Below are 24,306 nucleotides of genomic sequence, written 5' to 3'. Positions count from 1 at the left end.
ATTTCATTAGGTCACAGATTGCAGGGCCAGAGCACCCCCATCCCATTTTACTAGTGGAAACGGAGGCCCCCCCAGAGCGGGGACACTTGCTCAAGGTCACACAGCGCGTCTGCCGCAGAGTCTGCCGGGAACCCAAGCGTCCCCAAGTCCCAGCCTTGGGAGAGAGCAGGAGCGCAGGTCGACTGGGGGCGGGGCGATTCCGCAAGTTCCAAACCTCTGTGGCGCGCCTTCATAAAAACTCGCGCGGCCCTCCCCCTAGGGGGCGTGGCTTTCCGAGCCAGCGGATTCCACTGGGCATTTGTCTGCGGAAGGCGGGACTTCGTGCTTGATGGCCGTTGGAGGCGTGGCCTCCTAAGCGCGGGCGCGCTCACTGCGGGACTTCATCCTTCTGTGACGCAGGCGCGGGCGCGGGCGGGGCGGAGTCGAGACTGTCGGAGCTCCGCCCCCAGCGGAGGCGGCCGAGGCCGGGGGCGTGTCCTGGGCGGGGCCGTGCCCCGCCCCGCCCGGTCGCGGAGCAGTGGCCAGCGCAGGGAGGGCCCGGTCCCGGGATGTGAGTGAGGCAGGGGTGGGGGCGCGGGGTGGGGCGCCAGTCCAAGCCCCCGGGGTTCCCAGGGGTTCCCAGGGGTTCCCGTGGGCGGGAGCACTAGTGCGCGGGCTAGCCGGCGGGCTCGTCAGGTGCGTGCCCAGGTACCGCGGGCGAGGGGACGCTCAGGCCGAGTGAGCCCAGGCCGGCCCCGCGCCACTTCTCTGCGGTCCGAGGTGCGGACCACGGGGCTCCGACCTGGGCGAGGGCCGGCGACGTGCGCGGGTCTGACGTCTGTCTTATCCCGGGCTCCACCAGCTGTGCGGAGGCCCCTCACAGTGGCATCCGCTGGAGCCAGGTTTCTGGTCCCCATGCGGCGGCGGCTGCAGAGGTGTAATGGGGTGGGGAGGGGGCTCAGCTGCGCGGCAAGGCTGAGGTGATCTCCATCCGGGCCTGCGGGTTGGGCCACAGCCTGCGTGAACCCCGACCTGCTGTTTCTGGGAACCGTCACCCCCACCCCCAGCTCTCAGGGATAGGGCGCTTTCTGTGCTCAGCTGTTTGGACGCATTGTCTCAAGATAGCCACATATTTTACAGTTAAGGAAACATACAGCTGTTTAGCGTGATTGTTATAATGTGGAAGTGAGATGCTGAGGCCTTGCAGCCAGATGCACCTTGGTGAACATCCGGTGCTGCACAGATCTGCCGTGTGACCTTGGGCAGGCCTGGTTCCCTCTCCAAGCCTCTGTTGGGATGGTGGTGCCTACTTCCAGGGCTCCGGTGAGGTTTGGGTTGTATAGTGCAGGGAAAGAGCCAATGCTCAGTAAGGAGCTGTTTTGACGACTGTTGTTACTGATATTAAGTGGCCCTTTTCCTGCGGCCGAGGGAGCTAGTGGTACTGGGTCAGGGTGTGTGGTCAGTCCAAGTGGGGTGGTAGGGAGGAGGAGGCTGCTTTCTACACTGAGACTGCCCCTCCCTGTGTGTCTGTCCCTGTGCACACGGAAGGCCACACGCAACTCAGCTGTACCAGCATGTGCCGGAGACACGCTGGCCCATCGTGTATTCACCACGCTACAACATAACCTTCATGGGCCTGGAGAAACTGCACCCCTTTGACGCAGGAAAATGGGGCAAAGTGATCAGCTTCCTAAAAGGTATGGAAGGCCCTATGAGACCCTACATCTGTTTCTTCCAACCCACCTCCCCGACCCCAGCCCCCCGCCCCTGCCCGTGTCTTCCCTGACACAAGCCATGGTCTCCCACCTCCAGGCTCAGCCCTCAGACTGCCTTCCCCCATGCTGGCAAAGGGGCTTTGCAACACAGATTTCTGAGCATGCTATGTCCCTGTCTCAAACCTTCAGTGCTCCCCTTCGCTGTGGGCTTAAGTCCTGTCTCTGTCCGTGGAGGCCAGTAGAAGGGGAGCTGATTAAGGATGGACACAGGGAAGCTGAAGTTTACAGGAATCCAGTGTCCGTCCCCCATAAACTCGGAGAGTCCAAGAGGTAGAGAGCTTTTGCTCCAACCCTACTGATTACGGATGAAGGAAATTGGAGCCCAAAAGGGTTAGGGAATATGCTCAAAGTCACAACGCTACTGAGGGGCAGAGTGGGGTCTGGAACTCAGAGCTCTAGGCTCCCACCTTTCACAGCTGTTCCGCTGAGAACAGTGGTGCTCTGGAGTGTGGTTTCAACTTTGGCTTGTGATCCAGGGGTCTGGTGTAGGTGGGAAATTAAGGCATCACAGTAGGCTAGTGGGAGAATGTTCTCCCTTTCCCCTGCATTAGGGGTTCTTTAATTGACAGAAGTAGGGAATGTTACCTGGCATAGGATGAGGCATGGTGTATCTTTAAATCACACAATCCTGATCACTCCATGGAAGACATTTCACTATGGGGCTAGCCTGTCTTTAATACCGAAGCCCTTCTCCCCTTTTAACAAATCTAGAGCAAGCTGCAGGCTCTGCGCGTTGCAGAAAATACAGTCAAATTACAGATTAATAACAGTTTGTTTCTATCATATATGTTTTCTATTTTTGGTTAACTTCTATTTGTGGCAACCAAAACTGATTTTCCATTTCCAATTGTGACCAGAATGAGTATTGAAAACTGTTAAGTAGAAGAGTCCAAGCGGGGTGCCAGGACGGTGAGAAACCCAGCGAGGTGGGTGGGACCCGCCTGCTGCTCGCCTTGCAGGTCTCTGGCCTTCTTGACTATGGTCCTTGATGCTCTGTTTCCAGCAGACCTGGCCCGAGTCACTCCCCCTGTTGCCCTTTCTTGGGATCCTGTGTTACCCAGCAGCTCAACATAGGGTTCCTTGTCTCCCTCATCTCTGAGCTGACAGTCCTCCTGAGTTCTCTCCTTTATCCTCTGAGGATGTGGGTGGAAAGGAGGCAGGGGCCACATGGTGAAGGGCCTTGGGTGCTGCCAAGAAAAGAGCTGGTCCTTTGCCTGAAGGCAGTGGGGAGCCATGGAATGTTATTAGGGGAAAAGGGGAGAGTAGAGAGTGCCTTCTATATGTCGAGCTATATGTGGGAAATGTATGGGACTAATGGGCTTCTATGGGTTACACATTAACAGTTTTCCTTAGATTCTGACCTTGTCCCTTTGATTTCCCTAGAACCCAGAGCATCATGGTCCTGTTCTCGCTGTGCCCTGGAGCACTTCCTGCTCTTGGCTTCAGTGTCTTCTTTTGCAAAACAGAGCAAATCTTGTCTGGTGGATGTGAGGGCTGATAAAATACTGCAGTGTTTCCCAAACATCAATTATTTGCAAACCGCTCTTGGGACCTTGCCATACCACCTGCTCCGTTATTTACTTCATATATATATTTTTTAATCGACTTAGCCTCTGCTTTAAAAAAAACTTAAATAAACTTGTTTTAAAAAGAAATATTATATCATCTAAATGGGAAAAACCAGTTTCACTTGCCACAAATAGAAGGTCATGGTTAAAAAAATAAATGCAGGAAAACTGTAATTCACTTCAGGCTGCTTACTGTTGCCTGGCAGTCTGCGAGACTGCTGCTTTTTGTGTTAAAAAAGGGAGATGAGCAAGGGTTTAGGCAGGCCTTAAAGAGAGGCCACACCGCACTGAGCCTCCCATGACGTTGCCAGAAGGTGCAGGGAGAACCCAGAAGAGCTTTTCTCACTTGAGTCAACATTATTGATCCGTGTGCCACCTGCCTCTGAAAGCCGTCCAGTCACACCCGAGCTCACCTCTCGGCTGTCAGTGGTTTGGGAAACACAAGGATTGCTGCGTGCCCAATGTCTAATGCCCTTGGGCCCTGGGGCCTGGCATTGTCCACCCTGGCCCAGGAGGTGACCTGTTCTCAGAAGCCAGCGGTTGCCCACCTCCTCCTGGGGCAGGGCTAGCAGAGGCTAAGTCTGCAGCCTACTGGAGGAGTGGTCTGGAGCCGCGTCTGCCTTTGGGTCATCAGGGAAGCAGGGTGCCCACTTTGTGGTTTCAGAAGAGAAGCTTCTATCAGATGGCATGCTGGTGGAGGCGCGGGAGGCTTCGGATGAGGACCTGCTGGTGGTGCACACAAGACGCTATCTCAATGAGCTGAAGGTACAGGGCCTGGGGCCTGGGGGGCTGCTGACCAGGAGGGGTGGCCAGAGCAGGGGCAGCTCAGCCTGGGGAAATACAGCCTCAAGGGGCTCCATTCCTGCCCCTCATGCGGGTGGGGCAGGCATGAGAGTCTGTGGTCCCCAACAGAAGGAGACAAGTGTCATAAAAAGGCAGCTACCAGGGATGGGCTAGGCTGCTCCGGGGGTAGTGAGCTCCCTGTCCCTGGGTGCATGGAAGCAGGGATGTCCATTTGGTGGGGTTTGAACCTTCCTAGGTGTTTTGGGCCTCTACCTTAGTGCCTTTCCATCTGTGTTCTTTATTTTTTTTAAAAGATTTTATTTATTTATTTGACAGAGAGGAAGAGAGAGAGAGAGGTAGGCAGAGGGAGAGGGTGAAGCAGACTCCCCACTGAGCAGGGAGCCCGATGCAGGACTCGATTCCAGGACCCCGGGATCATGACCCGAGCCAAAGGCAGACACTTCACCGACTAAGCCACCCGGGTGCCCCTCAATCTGTGTTTATGAACAAGCCTCAGAGACCCTTGCTGACATGCTGGGTGAGGGGCCCCCAGGCCCTTGTCCTATCCAACCGAAGCTGTCCCATTTAGGTCTATTTTTATATTGGGCTGAAGTTTAAGATTCTGTATTAAGAACTTCTACTGCTAAAGACTTGTTGAAAACTGTTGGGCCAAAACTAGTTTGAAACTCCCTGGGGCCAAGCAAAGAGTATAAACAAGTTGTTAGACGGGGGTGGGGGGGGTGGGGGGGTGGGGGGGTGTATGGGGGCCAACTGGGGAGCTCCTGCCCCTTCCCAAGTCGGTGGCTTGCTACTTAGCTCCACCGTGGGCCCAGTGTGGCCAGGGGCCTGGCTTTCAAAGAGCAGTTTGAAATTCAGATTAGTAAGTGGCAGTCCCTGCTTTCTTAAAGTGGCAACTCATTTCAAGATTTTTCAATCCCACCTGCAGACCAAACCAGGCCTATAGGTCGCCTGCTTGTGACTTCTTTCTAGAAAGGCTCACAAAGCTCTCATCCATGCTTGAGGGTCCGAGGCCCCTCTGTGGGGTGCTCCCCTAGAGGGGAAGCTAGGCTTGGGGGGGGTGGTTGCATCAGAACCTGGTGCTGCCAGCCCACCCTGGTGGGGGCACAGTCATGGATGCCACAGGTTCTCTGCCAACAGTGTGGGAGCCCAGACCCCCGACCCCCAGCTCTCTTATACTCAGCGCCATGGGGGATGCCAGAGGTCACCAAGCCCTCCCCCACCCACCCACCTGTATAGGTTGAAAAGCCTAGGCCCAGAAAGAGGCTGCACCTGCTCAAGGTCACCCAGGAAATCCAACAGCCCTCAGGGAGACCCCAGGCTGGGCATCCAGTCAGTCTTCCCGGTTCCTGGCCACAGCTGCTACCCGCCCTCCTCCCCGACTCTGGCCTGAGCTGTGAGAATTCTAGATGGAGGTGTGACAGTGTCAGCTCATGAAAGATTACCAGGAAGAGATTGAAACCTGGTTCCTGGGAGAGAGAGGTGTGCGAGGCCTTGGCAGGAAGCCCAGTCCTTGGCTGCCCTGGTTTCCTGGGGCCCAGACATGCGTGGTCACAGTCCACAGCCCAGGAGCTGGGCCAGGAAGACATGCCTGCCAGAGTCCAGAGGGTGAGGGTGGGGAGCAGGAACAGATGGCAATGGGGCAGGACAGGGAGAGACCAGAATAGAGGGAGGCCAGGGTGGATTGCATGTGAATGTGCCAGGATAAGGCTGGGGGTAGGGGCGAATAGGCTCCAGGACCCCACCTATTTGAGGAGCCTTCAGGAGAACCATGCAGGGCTCACTCTGTGCTTGGCCTTGGGCCCCCAAAAGCCTAAAAGGCAGCTTACTGTGTGATAAATAATAATAATAATTAAAAAAAGTGTTAACAGGTAGAGACCCAAGTAGAAAATTGAGGTCAAGGGCAGGAGGAGAATTCAGATATGCCAACTGAGAGGATTAACCAAGATGCTATGATTGAGCTCATGTATTTGGCTTGGAGCTCCCTGGCAGCAAGAGCAAAAGGAGAAACATGATGATTTCCATAGCACCTACTAAGGTGAAGTACTCAGTCATTCAACACATCTGTATCAAATACTGACTGTGTACTGGGTACAAAATGAAAAATAAGCAAGTTTCCCTGCTCGCATGGATTTGCATTTTGTTGTGGAAGACTGAGAATAAAGAAGTAACCACACAAGAGCATTTCACAGAGCACCAAGGGCTATGAAGGAAAGAAAACAGAGGGTAGCTGAGTGAAGGATGGAGGGTGACTGGGTGGTCTGGGAGGGCCTCACAGAGGTGAGGTTTGAGCTGAGACAAAAGAATGAGGAGTAGGTGACGCTCTTGTGGAACTTTGAAGGAAGAATGTTCCAGAACCACATGCCAGGAGGGGGAGGGGACTTTGCCTCCTAAAGGGGAGAAGCGTGCTTGAGATGGCATGATGTGGTCAGGGAGGCTAGTGGCACTGGCCACACTGGGTCTTGTGAGCTGTGGGAGGAGTTTGGATTTTGTACATGGGAGAGTGTCATGGTATGAGGTGCCCTTGATGATCACGTGGCACCCATGCCCATTTCAGGCATTTTGGCATTTAAGGGCTGTGGCTCAGGAAGATCCCCCTTGTCTGCACTTATCCCCTGCTCTCTCCCGTCCCCATCTGCAATGTTCCTTTTCTTTTCTCTCTCTGTTGCGGGCACCTGGAACAGTGCCCTGGAGAGTCCCTGCAGGTTTCCTCGGCTGTGCTGTGTGTGCTGTGAGACGTCACCCTCTCCCCTGCCCCACCTCACTCTGTCCCTCACCCATTTTCCAGGGCTCATGCCTGGCCCTGATCCTGGGGCAGCCTTTGATGCTTAATCATTCAAGCATTGAAGGAGATGCAGTAGCCTGATGTTTGCCAGGTGATGTCTGTTCAGGGAAAGAAATTTTTATTGAGCACCTACTGTGTGTAAGGCCCAGAGCTGGCCCCACTGAGGGTGGTGGTTGGATTGGGCCAGTGCCAGGTTTGTGCCTTCTGCTAATCCCAGGGACAGTTTGCCTGGGGTGTGAGGTAGCGTGATGCCGGTCTGACATCCTGACCTTGTGCAGTGCCTGGGATACGTTTATCCAGCAGGTATTTTTTTTTAATCCAGTAAGTATTTAATGAACACTGTGCTGTGTTCCAGGGAAGACAGGCTAGAACAAAAGAGATGGAGTCTCTCTCCTTAGGGAGCTGGTATTTAGGTCGGGGGAGTCAGCCAATAGACATGATAATCCAGTCAATGATATGCTGTGTTACGAGGCACTCGGTGCTGTGGAGGAAAGCGGGTGGTGGGGCCTGCGGTTTGAAATAGGGAGGTTAAGGAGGGGCTTACTGACGTGTGATCATGAACTGAGGCTAGTGAGGGAGTGAGCTATGTGGGCATGTGGGGGGGGGGCATTCCAAGTAGAAGGATCAGCAAATGCAAAGGCCCTGGGGCCGGAGTATCTCCAGTGTATTCTGAAACAGTATTTGCCACTGGATTGGAGGAAATGGGGGTGGGGAGGAGACTGGCAAGAGATGGGGTCAGAAGACCATCAGGGGCCAGACCACACAAGGCCCTTTGTACCGCTGTGGCCTTGCTCTGAGGGAGGTGGGAGCCAAGGAACGTTTTAGGCAGAGGGAGATGATCTGATCTAGGTTTTAGCAGGGTTGCTTGGCAGCTGTAATGAGATGTGGCTGTCAAGACAAAAGCAGGGAGATCAGTGAGGAAGGAGGTGGCTACAGTAATCTGGTGAGAGGCCCTGGGCTCTCAGACTAGGCTAGAAGCAGCAGCTATGGATTTTGGTAGGATTTGCAGTTTGTTATGAAGTTGAAACAATAGAATTTTCTGTTGTTCACATTGGGTATGAGGCATGCAAGAGAAAGCGAAGCCAAGGACGCCTGAGCCTCAGAAAGTCTGAGCACCTCTTGGGCCTGGTCACTGACCTCACAGCACTCGGAGTCCCACTGGGGAGGGAGACAGACCTTTAGCGAGTGTGTGTGTGTGTGTGTGTGTGTGACAGAGAGAGAGAGAGAGAGAGAGAGAGAGAGAAGTCCCAGAGAATGTCTGGGGAAATGGCCCCCACACCCACCCCCTGCTGCCTCTGATTTTTCTCTCTCTTATCTCTTCTTCCCTGAGGGGACTCTTGTCTCCTTTTTTTCTTATTTATGGTAAAATTCAGATAGCATAACCAGTAACCATTTTAAAGTGTAAAATTCAGTGGCATTTAGTACATTTACAATGTGGCGCAAACATCACCTCTATTTAGTTCCAAAACATTTTCCTCACTCCAAAAGGAAACCCTGAACCCACGAAGCAGTTGCTCCCCATTCCGCCCTCTCCTCTGCCCCTGGTAACCAACCACCCGCCTGGGTTCTAACTCTATGGACTTGCCTTTTCTGGGTGTCTCCTATGCATGGAGACATAGAGTATGTGACCTTTGGCTTCTGGCTTCTTTCACCAAGCACAAGCGCAGAGTTTTCAAGAATCATCCATCCTGTGGCATGTATCTGCACTTTATTCCTTATTATGGCTGAATAATATTCCAGTGTGTGGATAGACAGCATTTTATTTATTCATTCATCAGTTAATGGGCATTTAAGTTGCTTCTGGCTTTTAGCTTTTGTGTGTAGTGTTGCTATGAACGTGCATATATGAATATTTGTCTGAGTACCTGTTTTCAGTTATTTTGCTTATATATCTAGGCTTGGAATTGCTGGTCATAGGGTAATTCTGGTTAACTTTTTGAGGAAACACTAAAATGATTCCCATAGCAACTGCACATTATATATCCCTAACAACTGTGCAAAAGTTCCAATTTCTCTACATTCTAACCTACACTTGTTGTTTTCTGGTTTGTTTTTGTTTTTGATCATGGCTAACTTAGTGGGTGTGAAATGGTATCTCATTGTGGTTGTAACTTGCATTTTCCCTAATGGTTAATAACACTGAACATCTTTCCATCTGCTTATTGGCCATCTTTATATCCTCTTTGATGAGGTATCTGCTCAAGTCACTGGCCCTTGTTAAAAATTTGGGTTGTTTATCTTTTTGTTGTGGAGTTTTAAGAGTTCTTCATATGTTCTCAATATTATATGATTTGCAAATAATATCTTTTCCCATTCTGTAGATTGTATTTTCTTTCTCTTGATACTGTCCTTGGATGCACAAAATTTTTAAATTTTGCTAAACTTCAGTTTATCTATTTCATCTTTTGTTGCTTGTGCTTTTGGTGTCACATGTAAGACTCAATTGCCAAATCCAAGGTCATGAAGATTGACCCATATGTTTTCTTCTAAGAGTTTCAGTTTCGGTTTAGGTCTTTGGTCCATTTTGAGTTAATTCTTGTATATGGATGGTAGGAGGTAAGGGCTCAACTTCCGTCTTTTGCGTGTGGCTCTCCAGTTTTCCTAGCACCACTTGTTAAAGATACTGTACTTTCCCCACTGACTAGTCTTTGTAACCTTGTAGGAAATTGACTGACCATAGCTGTATGGCTTTATTTCTGGACTCTCTCCTACTCAGTTGATGCATATGTCTGTCCTATGGCATTGCCACATTGTTTTGATGACCGAAGATTTGTAGTAGCTTTTGAATTGGGAATTGCAAGTCCTCCAACTTTGTTCTTTTTCAGGTTTTTTTTTTTTTTTTTAGGTCCCTTGAGATTCCCTATGAATTGTAGGATCAGCTTCTCTATTTCTGCAAAAAAAGGCCATTGGGATTTTGATAGGGATTGTGTTGGGTCTGTAGATGAGTTTAGAGAGTATTGCCATCTTTATAATATGAGGTCTTGCCACTCGTGAACATGGGATATTTTTTCATTTATTTAGATCTTTAAGTTCTTTCAGCAGTGTTTTGTAGTTTTTAGGGTAGCTGCACCTCCTTAAATTTGAAGTTAAATTTATTCCCAAGTATTTTGTTATTTTTGATGTTATTACTTTTTTAAAAAATATTTATTTATTTGAGAGGGAGATTGAGCACGAGCAGGGGGAAGGGCAGAGGGACAAGCAGACTCCCTGCTGAATGGGGAGCATGATGTGGGGCTTGATCCCAGGACCACAGATCATGACCTGAGCTGAAGTCAGATCCTTAACCAACCAACTGACCCATCCAGGCACCCCTAAATGGAATTGCCTTTTAAATTTCCTTTTTGGATTATTTATTGCTAAGGTATTGAAATACAACTGATTTTTGTATGTTGACCTTGTATCCTGCCACTTGGCTGAATTCACTTCTTCAGTTTAATAGGTGTGTGTGTGTCGTCTTTAGGATCTTCTGTAGCTAACATCATGTCATCGGTGAATAGAGATAGTTTTACTTCTTGCTTTCCAATTTTTCTTTCCTAATTGCTCTGGCTGGAACTTCTAGTGTGAGGTTGAATAGAAGTGGCAAAAACAGGCATCCCTGTCTTGTTCCTGATCTTAGGTGGAAGGTTTTCCATTTTTTAGTACTGTGTGTCTTGTTAGCTTTGAGATTGTGTGTGTGTGCATGTGTGTATGATAAATGCCCTCTACCAGGTTGAGGGAATTCTTTTCTCTTCCTAGTTTGTTGATTGACTTTTCATGAAAGGGGGTTGGATTTTGGCAAAGGCTTCTTCTTCAACAACTGAAATGGTCATGTGGGTTTTTTTCCCTCTTCTCCTTTTGCTTCCACTTTCACTGATGGAAAGTTCTGACCCAAGCCAAGCAGTTGGGGCTCCAAATGGGGTAGCAGCCATCTCTTCCCCTGAGAGCAATTCTTGGTTTGGATTTCTGAGGGTAGAGGGGGTCCACCTGAGGAAATCAGGCAGCTAGAGAATAGAGTCTTGCAGAGCTGAGAGTATGGGGTGGGAGTGAGTCCTAGAGGTGTTGCCAACCTCAGGTATGTCCTGCCATCTGTGGGGTCCCCAAAAGGCTGGCTGGGCATGGAGGCCCTGATACCTGGCCAGGCTCTGAGATGGGGAAGCTCGCAGGCCATGCCTTTTGGTGGGCAATGGGCATTAGGCTGGGACAAACCTCCCTTGTTCGTGTCATTCATTCATTCATTCGTTCATTTGTTCATTCATCACTGCGGGGGTCAAGTTCTCTAGAGCAGTGGTTCTGAAACTTGCTTAAGCATTGGAATCCACTGGAGGGCTTGTCATAACACGGATCACTGGGCCCACTCCCAGAGTTTCTGATTCAGGTCTGGGGAGGAGCCTGAGAATCTACATTTTTTTTTAGGATTTTATTTATTTATTTTAGAGAGAGAAAGTGTGTGCAGGCGTGGGGAGGGGCAGAGGGAGAGAGAGAATCTCAAGCCGACTCCCCACTGAGCATGGTCTGACATGGGGCTTGATCTCATGACCCTGAGATCATGGGCCGAGCTGAAATCTAGAGTCAAACACTTAACCGACTGAGCCACCCAGGCGCTCTGAGAATCTATATTCCTGACAAGTTCTTAAGTGCTGGTGCTGCTGGTTTAGGAACTGCACTGGGAGAAGCACCCCCTAGAGGCCGAACCCGCTGGGGATGGGGGTGCGAGGGATTCCCGGAGGGCAAGCTTTGTGGTGAAACCTGTAAGAGAGGGTAGGATGAAGAGAGGGTGGGGGAAGAAGCTGGGCACTCATGAGGGTTCAGCAGGAGCATGGCCTTGCCTGACCCCAGGAGGGGCCCTGCCCTTGTGCTGTCTCAGGAACAGAGGGCTGGGCTGTTCTAGCCCCTTATGGGCCAGTCACTGTTTGGGGCTCTCCTGGGTGGTACAGGTGAGGTGGCCTCCTCTGGAGACCGTGCAGGTAGGGATCTGGGAGAGGATGGACAGCATGTGCTGTGAGCACCTACCGTGTGCCAGGCATCGCTCTCAGCATTGTCTGTATGGCAGGGATGAGCGTGTGCCTACCCTCCTAGCTCTGGCATCCTTCTGGAAGTGACCGATAACAACGGAGGCATACTGTAACGTCAGATAGAGACAGGTGCTGTGCAGAAAGATGAGGCAAGGCTGGGGGTCAGAGGGGGGACCCAGGTGGGGGTACTTCAGATGTGAAGGTGAGGACAGGCCTGGTGGATGGGTCTAAGTCCTCATTTTAGGTCTGGTGGGGAAGACCTCCCGTTTCATGGATGAGGAGACAGGAGGGAAGTAAGGGGCCGTGCCCAAATTCACCCAGCAGTGGCAGAGCCCTCAGTTGGACCAGTTTGACTCTGAGGAGGATTGCTGAGCCCTGTCCCCACCCTACTGGCATCTAGCCCGTCCCTCGATGCCCTTGCCTGGGACCAGACTCTCTGAGGGCCTGAGCTGCCGGCAGATCTGGGTGCTCTCATGTCAGCCTGCTGGGCTGCACGTCCCAGATAAAGTATCTGCCCTCCCTCTGTAGCCCTTCGCCACCCGCCCCATCCTCCAGGGCCCAGCCACCAGCCTGCCCCGCCCCCTTGTTTGTTTTTCACCCTGGTCGCTGGTGGTTTTTCTAGAGCAGCACTGTGCAGTAGAACTTTCTGAGGTGCCAGAAATGTTCTAGAAGGGCTCTGTCCCGTAGCCACTAGCTACATGCGGCTTTTAAGCACTTGAACTCTGGCTGGCGAGACTGAAAAACAGAATTCTAATTTTTTATTGAAGTATGGTGGATTTTTTTTAATTGAATTAACAAAATTCTCATTAAACATTTTTAAAATTAATTTAAACGTATACCCAAGTAGCCACATGTGGCTGGTGGCCATTGGACTGAATGGCATGAGCCTAGATCCTCAGGAGGTGGCACAGCTGCCCTGCACAGAAATCACTGCCGGGCCGGGAGAAGTCTAGTACCATCTCTCTAGACCGGAAGTGGAGACACATTGGCGGACATTACACCTTCTCCCAGGGGAACTGATCCCCTTGGCCAAATCCCGGACGTGCTTTTGGTGACTTTATGCCTGGCCCATGTAAAATTCACCCTCTGGCCTACGAGGTTCCTGGTGTGTCCCAGATGACTGCCACTCTTCGAAGGTCCGTACGGGTTCTGTAAAAAGTCAAGCCAGCCGATGGAGGTTTGTGGCCAGAAAGTTTGGGAAACTGGGTGAAGCAAAGTTAAACAGGATTCTTCACTGCACAGTTTAGAGCTTTTAACATGCCAGAGTATGTTGTGAATTTCCAAGGGGTGGACAATAGAAGCAATGTTTCCCAAACTTGCTCGACGTGGAACCCTTTCGGGATGGGAGTGCTGAGCTGGACAGGTGCTGTGGAACGTAGTTTAAAAAATGCCCTTCTCATGGTTTCGTGTCTCTAGCGGACCCTTCAGGAGGCCAGGGTAAGGTTTCGTTTTCTTTCCATCCTTATTCCCTGCTCGCTTGCTGAGGGAGAGAGAGGGAGGCAGGAACTTAACATGTCCCCTCAGTGGCCCATTTGTTTTTATAATGTTTATTCATAGAAAACAGTGGCCCCTTGCCTCCCATGTGTCAGGCCTGTGCCGGGCGGTGGGATTGGCACGCTCAGCAGGCAGAGCCGGCCACCTTCCGCTCTCTGGGTCTGCCCCCTCCCACCCCCCCACATGCACACACATGCACATACACATACACACGTACATGGAGGGGTCTTGGAGCTTTCCAACCTTCCTGGTCTCAGCCCTGGCACCACACCCTCTCCCAGGCCCTGAGGTGCCTCCATGTTGCAGCCAGAGGCTTGGGGCTTCAGGAAGGCTGGCTGGGCAGCTCTCTTTTCAGACCGCAAGTGGTCTGGGTTCCGTGCGCCACGTTCACCAGCTCCTTCACTTGAGCGAGGCAGCAGAGCGAGCTTCCCTGGCCTTCAACTGTCCTCAGCCTTGGTGGCCTGGGAGGGGTGCCCACACACTTGGTCAGTGCAGTTCAAGGCAGCCTGGGTGCCTAGCACACCTGGACCCTGACAAAACATCTTCCCTGTTGGCTGGGGTGGCTGCAGTGGCCCCTATGGTGGTTGACATGTGTCCTTTCCTGCCCTGACCTCGAGGGGCACCCTCTGGCTAAGGGGCCTGCCAGGACCTTCCCAGGCATGTGCCCTTTCTGTCTCACCCCACCCTTGGCCTCTCCTTTTCCCTCTCTGCTGACTCCTCCCCGTCACTGAACATGCTCAGGCATCTCCTGCCCTAAACCTCCTCTCCTGGTGGGAGAACCCAGTGGCCATGATCCCCATTCTCAGCACCTCTCTTTGCTTATTCTTTCCTGAAACTTCTCTGCCTGGCTTCCTGAGCACCATACCCCTGCCCACCCCCCAACCTGTCCCAGGACAGCCCTCGATTGTCCGAGGGGACTATACTTCTGGGCCGGCCTGGCCCTTCAGGGTTGGAGTCTTGGGGTTCCAACCTTGCATCCTTGACCCCTCTGTCTGCCCATCCCCCTTCTGCTATCTGCTAACTGTTCCCCTCTCCAGGACCCTCATTGTCTCTCACTTCCTGGGGCAGCTGCTGCTTCTATTCGAGTTCCCCTAATTGGTCCTCCTGCTGCAGCCAGAACGGCTTGGGGAAAGCACCATCTGATGGCTCCCCGCTGCTCTGACGAGGCTGTCGGAGAACATTCTCTGGCAGCCCAGGCCCTACTCAACAGGCACAGCCCTGTCACAGCCGCACCCAACCCCTTGGGAGCCTGGGCTCCCTTTCCGTCTGCCAAGCTGTTGTCTTTTCACCTTTACCCTGACATCTGGGCAACTCCTGTTCACCTTCAGTCTCAGCTTCAAGGTCACTGCTTCCAGAAAGCCTCTCTGTTCCCACCTAGACACAGATCATGTTGTCCTTTGAAGGCTTTCTCGCATATAAGCGCCCGCCTCCCCGCTCATAGGGAAGGCTGTGTCCTGATCTTGGTGCAAGTGCCTTTTGGGTACCCTTAGACCCTCCTGCCTCAGTCGCTGAGCTGAGGGCCTGATACCCCTTTTGAAGGTACGTCTGATTCCCAGTGCAGGAAGAGGTCATGCTGGGCCAGGGGAGCAGGAGACCTGGACTTCCTGTCCTGGCTCTGCCAGTGACTCACTGTGTGACCTTGGAAAGAAAGATCTTCCCAGGTCAGGGCCTCAGTGTCCCCCATTTAGTGCAGTGGGTGGGCTGGGCCCGTGCTGGGTCTGCTGCTGGTCGCTGGTAGTCCCCTGCAGCTCTTGTTCTGGGCACAAGAGGGCAGCCAAGGGCTTTGGAGCCCTGAGGAATGTGGGGCAACAGCTTTAAGGACACTGCTCTTTACTGACCCCAATGCTGGGGGGACGGGGGAGGGGGGCTCTCATTTCTGACCAAAGGAACTGCACTAGGCTGGAAGCTCACCCAGGGCACCTTGAAACTGGCATTACAAGGAATATGTTTTCCCAACTGCCGCCTCCGAGCACTGGGCACGGCAGTGGGCGGCCAATGGCCTGCATCTCTTTCCACAGTGGTCCTTTGCTGTTGCGACCATCACAGAGATCCCCCCTGTCATCTTCCTCCCCAACTTCCTTGTGCAGAGGAAGGTGCTGAAGCCCCTCCGGACCCAGACGGGAGGAACCATCATGGTAGGTGGGGAGGCAGGCGGAAGCAACTGCTGGGCTCCGGACCCCCGCGCCTCTGGGCTTTTGCTCACCCTGGGCTCTCCATCTGGAATATACTCCTCCCACTTCGTAGTTGAACAAAATCCTGAATATTCCTCAAGGCACAGCAACAACAACTCTTTCTCCCGAAGGCTTTCCCACGTGCTCCAGGACATTGAATTCCTTGTTCCTCCCCCGCACTGACCGCCCATTAGAGTTACCGTATTTGCTGGTATATAAGATATAGCCCCATTCCCCAGAGAGTATATCCTCCAACAGTGGCTTCAGTGTACTCGATTCAAGAGGGAAAACCGAACCCCCATGACTTCAGTGGTGGGCGATGCTCCCCTCACCCTGCATATGGGTGGGGCAGTAAAGAACACTTGCAGCAAAATTAGGTTTCATATCCCATATGTAGTTGTCTTTAGAAGTAGTCACAGGCTGCAGTTAATTGGAGGTAGAGGAATATTGCCGTTTTAAATGTAGGATGAGCTAATCCAGAGCTGGATCAAGACCAATTGATCCCGATAGTTTTCTTTTTAGCTCTGCAAATTTGTACCTTGTTTTGTTTGTTTGTTTATTGGAATATGACTGCCCACCCCCAAACAATGATTTCCTACAGGATTTTGCTATGCAGTCTGCCATATTTCCATGGGCAAAAAATTGTCTATTTTCCCTCTGAAAGCCCCATTAAGATCATTGTCAGCTCACCTGTGATCATAACTACTTAACTTTGATTTCTTCCAGTTTCTTGGCAAAATTGCAAAGGGGCTTATGCGCCCACATCTCATATGCCAGCCAATCTGGTACTTGCTTCCAAGACCCAGTCTGAGTTTGCTGGAGGATGGGTGCCTCCTGAACCCTACCTCATAGGTCAGCCCTACCTCAGAGCTGGCTGGACATAGCATAGTGTTTATGGAATGAATGAGTGAAGCTATGAATGAGTGAGTGAGGGAATCGGTTGCCTGTGCCTCTCACCCTGTGCTTGTCTCCAAAGGCAGGGAAGCTGGCCATGGAGCGAGGCTGGGCCATCAATGTGGGTGAGTGCCCTGGCCAGCCTGGCCTGCTGGGTCCTGGGGGCTGGGAGGGCAACCTGAAGAGTTGAGAGGCTCTGGTGCCTTATTAAGTGGGATGGGGGAGGGTATGCAGCCATCTGGTGTCTGGGAGGGACCAACCTGTGCCTCCATCTGGGGTGGGATCCTTATCTAAAGGAGTTCCCCAGTTGGCTCTCCAGCTCTGCCTTTGCATACTTCCAGTGACAAGGAGCTCACTCCCTCTGCAAAAGCCTTCACAATCCCCTGGGCAGCCCCGGGTGGGGCTAAAACCTGTAGCATTTCAGAGTCTTTCCTGAAAAACTCCATCAGCCTCCTGGGGCCCAGGACGGTCTACAGGGGCTTGGTCACGTGATGGACAGACAGGTCCGGGGTCAATACCACGGCCTTCTCAGGGGACTGAGGGCCAGCACTCTGCAGTCCCCTGGACTCTCCCGCAAGATTGGCTCATGGGAGTGCTGCACACATCTTCCTGTCTCGTCCTCATCTGTCCCTCACTGAGGCGCAGCACTTCACAGTTAGCAAAGCGCTTATGGTCTGGCCTCTCATTTGAGCTGGGCGTTGTTGTTGTCGGTCCCATTGTATGGATGAAGAAATAGGTGGGGGGAGAGGCCTGGTGGCTTGCTCAGAGACCCAGAGCAGAGAACCCCTACGTTTGGCTGTGAGCTCGGCAAGGCTAGGGGCTGGGGCTCTTCCATCTCGGTATCGCCAGGTAGCCAGCATTAGGTCTGGCATAACCATGATGTTATGAGACACTGCTAAATGGATGACTGAAGGAGACATGCCCTGTGTGTCTACAGCAGGGTCCTCACAAAGACCCAGGGAGGCCCTTCCCACCTGGAAGATGTTATGATCTGGTAGAGGTTAAGAGCCCAGGTCCTGATCCAGCCTGGGTTTGAAATCGTGGTTCTGCATGGCAGTCAGCTGTGTGATCCCAGGCAAGGTGCTGGTTTTCTGTGTGCCTCAGTTTCTTCATCTGTAAAACGGAGGTGATGATAACAGTGTCCCCATCTGGGGCTGTAGGGAGGTTTCAGTGAGCTCTGTGCCCAGTTAGGAGTTCATGATTGGCCATTATCTCATTGTTAAGATCCATTGACAGCCTCTTGGCATGAAAAGAGGCAAGTCCTTTGTGGCCCTGGGCCCTGGATTCGACCTGCTGGGTGGGGCCCTGAAACTCAGGTCCTTGTAGGGGTTGCAGGGCTGTGGGCTCTCAGAGTGGGGGAGAGGTGGAAGCCAGACCCTGGTGTCCAGGGCCTCCCATTGCCACGGGTGGCCATGACCCGCAGAAGGTGCCCTTCCTGACCATCCCTTTCTACCACCTGCAGAATGTGGGTGGTCCCTAGCATAAACGGGTCCCCCACAGCCCCACCACCCCTTCCTGGCATGGGAAGTCACATGGAGGCAGGCCTGGGCCTTACAGAGGCAAGGAACAATTTTTTGCCTTGGGAAAGATGAGCTCCTGGCCCCTGGGGGTTGTGATGGGCACTGGGGGCTGACTTGTCAGGACAGCCTGAGAGGTTTCTTGCTCTGGACAGGGATGGCTGTGATGGCAAAGCTGTCTCCTGGCTCGGGGATGGCGATGTGCTCAGGTGCTCGGTTCACTTTGCCAACGTGGAGTTCCAGGAGCCTGTGCCTGGGAGCTGAGCAGGCACAGGGTGTGGGCAGGATGGGGGGGGTGACCACACCGCGTCTGCCCTTCCACAGGTGGCGGCTTCCACCACTGCTCCAGTGACCGGGGCGGCGGCTTCTGCGCCTATGCGGACATCACGCTGGCCATCAAGGTGCGCCGCGACGCACGTGGGTCCTCGCTCGAGGAGCCCTCCTTGGAACGCCCCACCAGCCCCAGTTGGGTGTTCTCCTCTACATTACAGAAAAGGGAACTGCGTCCCAGGAGGGGAGGAAGCTGGCAGGTTGCCCAGCCAGGCTGGGGCTCCAACCCAGACCTGACACTTGCTCTTCTGCATTGTCTATGCTGCAGGGAGACAGTGTGGCCTCAACAATGGTGGGGACTGGAGAGGGGCAGCCCATTTGTCCACAATATAGGGAGCGCATCACTCTACCGGAGTGAGGAGGAGATGGGCATAATGATGGGGATGGCTGGTTCCGGCAGGCCCAGCCCTGCGCCAGCCTCCAGTTGCCCTCCTTACCTCATTTACTCCTCCCCTGTACAGAGGAGGAGACCCCAGCCTAGAGAGGTGAGGGGCAGGGCGGGCACTGGCCTACACCTCTGCTGGGTTGCTGAGTTCCCTTTAAGCACCCTGTGCCTGGCCTGGTTCTGGGCATCAGGAATGGGCTGGCGTGGTCCCTGTTCTCACAGAGCACACAGACTAAATGGGGGGAGTGGGGCAAGCAGGTCAGCAGACCCCAGCTATTCAGAGAGGGGGACACACAGGAGACCTTCCAAGAGGGTGGGGAAGGGGAAGGAAGGCTTCCCAGGGAAGGAGACATGAGAACTTGGCCTTGTAGGATAAGGCAGAGAATGCAGGATGAAGTTCCAGGCACAGCCTTGAGGGGAGGTTCCCTCTCTCAACCCCTATATGTTCCCCTAGGAGTCCTGGGCTGTCTCTGAGGGCTAGCCCGACTACCCTGCTCCTGACCTCTAGCCTGCCAGGGTACAGCACATGCTGCCTCCTCCAAGGAGCCTTCCCTGACCGTCCACACATGCTTCTCTCGAGCTGCACGGGCTTCTCCTGGGTGTGGGACTTCTTTGCCCTGCGGCCTGATTGCCCACAAGTGTGTCCAGCCTCCCACCTGACCCCTCACCAACTAGGAGTGCCCCAGGGGCTATGTCCTCTGGCCTGTGTGGGTCCTCACTGCCCCCTCCCCTCCCCTGGCAGTTTCTGTTTGAGCGAGTGGAAGGCATCTCCAGAGCCACCATTGTTGATCTCGATGCCCATCAGGTGAGTACCCTGTGGGGGCTGCGGTCTCATGGCCCTGCCTCCCCAGGCCCCCATCAGCTCTGTCACACGGCCCCCCACTGTGGAGCTCCCTTCCCCCTGCGGACATTGCCAAGTACCAGGCTGGGCCTCTGCCACCCCCACCCTGATCTGCTTCTCTCCTCGCAGCCCATTTTCTGCGCCTTGGGCTGGAAGTGGAGGGTCTGTCTTTGTCCCCCTGCCCCGCTCAGGCCATCCTGGGCACTGGGTCCTCCTCATTGCTTCTGTCAAACCCAAGGGTGCTTCCTCCCTTCTGACTGCCCAACACACCAGGCTGAAGACGCTTACTAAAGCCCAGGCTGGCCATGCCACTCTCATGTTCTAAAGCCTGCTGCGGCTCCCCAGTGCTTCCTAGTCAGGTTGGGGTGCCACCCCCTGCAGATAGCTGAGGACTACTGTGGACCTGCCCGTCAGACAAATGCTCGCACGCAGGATTTCAGGGTTGCGGGGGCCAGAGGCCGCTACTTAAGAACTCACTGCCTGGGGGTGAAGCAGCAGAATGCAGGGCTTCCTCCTCAGGACTCCAAATATAGGGCTGGCTCCTCTGGTCAGACAGGGCAGGACATGAAATGGGCTCTCGAGGACCCCTCCCACACCCCTGCTGTTGTGCCTTTGTGCTGGTGGGTGCCTTGCTTGGGGGGGGGGCTGTCCTGTGACACTGAACTCTGGTACCAAGTCACACCTGCCCCGCCCTTTCCAGTTTACCTTTCCCATTCCCGACCCCCGCTGATCCTGCCACAGGCCAGAGAGGGTGGCAGGGCTGGAATTCCTTTCTCAGTCCGTGGAGAAGACACGCAGAGGGCTGGGGCTCGCTCAAGGTCACACCAGAAGACCATGGGGCTGGGATTTGAGGTTGAATTCCAGCCCTGCCACTTAACAGCCAAGAGACTCTCTGCCTCCAAGGGCCAACTGAGCTGCCCACGCACTCATGGGCCATTTCCTGGGGTGTGTGCAGGGGTCCTGTCCTTGCTGAGGGCGCCTGTGTGCAAGCAGCTTTCATGTCCTCCCCACAGGGCAATGGGCATGAACGGGACTTCATGGGTGACAAGCGCGTGTACATCATGGACGTCTACAACCGCCACATCTACCCCGGGGACCGCTTCGCCAAGCGTAAGCTGCCCCCTCTCCCTCAGCCTTAAGTGCACTCGTGCTTGGATGGAGCTCTCTCGCCTGAGTGTTCCCTACATGCCGTGCTCTGCAGGAGTCCCTTCAGTCATCCTCAGCATCCCTGGGAGGTGGGGATTACTCCCCTTTTACAGACACGCAAACTGAGACTTAACTCACTTGACCTGTCCGAGATCACATAAACCTGCCCAATAAACAACACGTGTGGGGCCTTGCATTGGGGAAGTCACCAGAAGAAGAAAAATAGAACCCCTCCTGCGTATGCATTTATCTGGTAGAAAACAGGGAAGGACAAACAAGAAACGAGAGGAAAAACGGGATAAAGAGAAATACAAAATAAGAGGGCAGAAACCAAGTCGGGCGTAATGGTTGTGAAAACAAATGCAAGTGGCTTAAACTTACCAGTCAAAGGGCAAAAACTCCCAGACGCGTTTTTTTTTTTTTTTTTTAAGATTTTATTTATTTATTTGACAGAGAGAGACACAGCGAGAGCAGGAACACGAGCAGGGGGAGCAGGAGAGGGAGAAGCAGGCTTCCCGCAGAGCAGGGAGCCCGACGTGGGGCTCGATCCCAGGACCCCGGGATCATGACCTGAGCCGAAGGCAGACGCTTAACAACTGAGCCACGCAGGCGCCCAAAAACTCCCAGATGAATTTTGAAAACACAGCACCCTGGCCACTTTGCAAATAGGGGACACTTATGCCAGTGGATCTACTGAGGGTAACTCAGCCCCAGGTGTGGCCCAGGGGCCTGGTTTCTGAATGGGGACCAGAAGGTGCTGGATTTGGGCCTGAGGGTGCAGCAAGGTGTCCACATTTCCAGGTGGAGGCTCAAGGAGGCAATGAGATCAGATGTCACCCACATGGGTCTCAAAACCCTTAGGGCACAGTGTTTTAGCTGCAGGCCCTTCTCTCCCTTGGTCCCCCTTGCAGTTCTTGGTGCTCTTTAGCTTCATTTTGGGTGGGATGAGGCAGAGCGGTGCTGGCATCAGACTGTTTCCAGTCCTGCCTGGGGCACCGACAGGGACCCAGGCAACCTTGACCTTCCTGAGCCTATTTCCCTTCTTTGCACATCGGGGCTCTTCCTGTCTCCCGCTCAGAGGCCATCAGGCGGAAGGTGGAGCTGGAGTGGGGCACGGAGGACGATGAGTACCTGGATAAAGTGGAGCGGAACCTCCAGAAGGCCCTCCGGGAGCACCCACCCGACGTGGTGGTGTACAACGCAGGCACTGACATCCTGGAAGGCGACCGCCTTGGGGGGCTGTCCATCAGCCCACAGGTACGTCCGGACCCTGGGGGGCTGTGGGGTCCGCCCTGGGGACCCGCGGCAGCGGGCAAGGCAGGCAGCACAGGCGCTTTCCCTGGTGTGGGGGAGGGGCCGGCCGAGACTTCCCGAAGCCACAAGGACCCCGGCCTTCCCCCATCGCTCCACAGGGCATCGTGAAGCGGGACGAACTGGTGTTTCGGGTGGTCCGTGGCCGCCAGGTGCCCATCCTCATGGTGACCTCGGGCGGGTACCAGAAACGCACGGCCCGCATCATTGCCGACTCCATCCTTAATTTGTACAGCCTCGGGCTCATCGGGTCCGAGTGCCCCAGCGTCTCGGCACAGAACTCGGACACACCTCTGCTGCCGCCTGAGGTGCCCTGACCACGCCGCTGCCCTTCTGCTCTTCTGCGCGGCCCCCTGCCTGCCTCGGCCCCGCCCGCCCCTCACTGCTTCTCCTTTTCTAACCACGGGGGCGGCGGGGGGCGCAGCTGCCAGGAGGCGCTGAGGGGCAGGGGCCTGTCCCTGACTGGGCCGGCCTTAGGGGCAGCCCCTCCGCTCTCCCCATTGGGTGTCACGGGGTCTCCAGGCCCCTCTGTGGGTAGGGGCGGAAGGCAGGGCCTGAGTCCCAGAAGACCTCATGTGGGGTCACCGTCTGACCAGACCCTGCAGAGGCAGGCAGTTTCGCAAGGAGGGAGGATGGCAGGTGCGCCTTTGGGGGCACAAGTCATGGGATTTGTCCCACCCTCCCCTCCTGACGTCAGGGAGGGTCTGAAGCGCCATGGGTGCCCGTGTGGGTGGGGCTGAGAGCTGGGTGCTGCAGGTAAGCCGCTGCGGGGGTGGGCTCTGGATTCCCAGCCGGCAGGCAGGAGCCCTGGTCCTAGATGTGAGGGGCGGCAGGGAAGGGGTACGAGTGGGTTTGCCCATCTGGTATTCCCCTTCAATAAAGCAAGGGCTGGACCTGCTTTCCTGAGGCTCCTCGGTGGCCATAAGGGGAGGGGAAGGTCTGAGGAGCCCCCAGTCCATGCTTCAGCCATGTTCTTGTCTGTTATGGAGGGTAGTAGGTTTTGGGGGAAGAACGCTTGGCTCAGTGATGGGCCTCAGCACTGGCGGCTTGAGGGGGCCGCCCACCCCAGTGGGGAGGGGACAGAGGAAGGTGAGGCCCAAAAGGGGACCTTGGGGATGGGGGCAGGTGGCCGAGCTGGGACCTGAGGCCCCAAGTAAGGACCGAGGTGCTGGTGGCCAGGCTGGAGTTCCTGGAGGGAGGGCAGAGGTAGGTTGTATGGGTAGGATCTAGGGCAGGGCCTTGAGTTGGGGGGACTGTAGCCTCCACTGGCCTCACCCAAAGTGCCCAGGCCCTGATTGTGCTTGGAGTCCAAGGTCCCAAGTGGGCCCTGACCTCTGGTCTTTGGAATGCCCCAGACCCTGACCTTGACCTCGGCTCTAATTTGAAGGGGACTTCCAGGGCCCCCCAGGAGGGTGGGTGGGGGGGGATCATCCACCCCTCATTCCCTGGGTGTGTTCTTAGACAGCGATCACAGGTGGGGGGGTGGGGGGGGGAAAGTGGGCCAGCTGAGGCATCCCCGTCCCCAATCAACCCCACCTGGAGGACTCATGTTCATTACCATATGGGGATACTCTCACATTCTCCCACATTCTCCCTTGGTGCTCCCTCTGCTGGGGGACGGGAGGAAGCGTTTCAGAATCATGAACTTTCAAAAAGACTGACCTCCTGGACTAGACCTCGAGGCACTAACCACACCCTTGGACTCCCTCACCTGCCCCCCCGCCCTTGCTGTTGGTTTCTCTGCACCTGACTGAAGGTACCTAACATCCCCTCATTTCCACCTGGGGCCTGCGACCTCTGGGGGCAGGCAGTGGGCTCGCTTCATCACTGTTGAGCTTCTATTTGTAGAGAACCATAAAGGCTCTTCTTGATTGGACTGGCTGCTGTGTATTCTTGAGATGAAGCATCCTTACCTCCTAAGGATTAAAGGAAGTAAAGATTTAAAATTCACATAGCACGAGGCCTGACCTCAAGAGCTGCCCAATAAATGCTAGTATTTCATTTTGTTCTCAGAGTCCAATGAAGTAGGTCATTGTTCCCATTTTACAGATGAGACTACTGAGACTCAACAAGGCATTTGCCCCAGGCCACGAATGTGGTAGAGCCAGGTTTGAGCCTAGCTCCTGCCAGATACCTAAGTATATGTTCTCAGATGCCTCAGATTTGGCAGGAGTGAAGGAATGAGGTGGGGGTTGTTGCTCCCCGGACATAGGCGGGTCCAGGGTCTGGGAATGTGTGGGGAGGGGATGCAGGCAAGGCTGGGCTGTGATGGCGGCTCTGCCCAGGGTGGGAGGCAGCTGGTGGGCCCCAGCAGGGCA

General features: G+C 54.2%; 1 protein-coding gene across 4 annotated transcripts; it reads left to right on the top strand.

The window, feature by feature from the left end:
* Positions 1-397: 397 nt before the first annotated feature.
* On the top strand, positions 398-23,864 carry HDAC11 (histone deacetylase 11). 4 transcript variants are annotated; one of them, XM_027587481.2, is made up of 10 exons: positions 398-550; positions 1,528-1,676; positions 3,987-4,087; positions 15,412-15,528; positions 16,541-16,583; positions 18,300-18,376; positions 19,433-19,495; positions 20,545-20,641; positions 21,756-21,934; positions 22,090-23,864. In XM_027587481.2, coding segments are annotated over exons 1-10 (1,044 nt in total). In that variant the 5' UTR covers positions 398-548; the 3' UTR covers positions 22,306-23,864. The 4 variants fall into 4 exon arrangements, with proteins under 4 accessions (XP_027443282.1, XP_027443285.1, XP_027443283.1 ...); XM_027587482.2 differs by lacking the exon at positions 398-550 and adding an exon at positions 597-759; XM_027587483.2 differs by lacking the exon at positions 398-550 and adding an exon at positions 793-1,302.
* The last annotated feature ends 442 nt before the right edge of the window (positions 23,865-24,306 follow it).

The sequence above is a fragment of the Zalophus californianus genome, chromosome 1 (genome assembly GCF_009762305.2).
Source record: "Zalophus californianus isolate mZalCal1 chromosome 1, mZalCal1.pri.v2, whole genome shotgun sequence".
NCBI lineage: Eukaryota > Metazoa > Chordata > Mammalia > Carnivora > Otariidae > Zalophus > Zalophus californianus.
The sequence above is the reverse complement of the archived record's forward strand: the minus strand, read 5'-3'. Positions and strand labels throughout refer to the sequence as shown.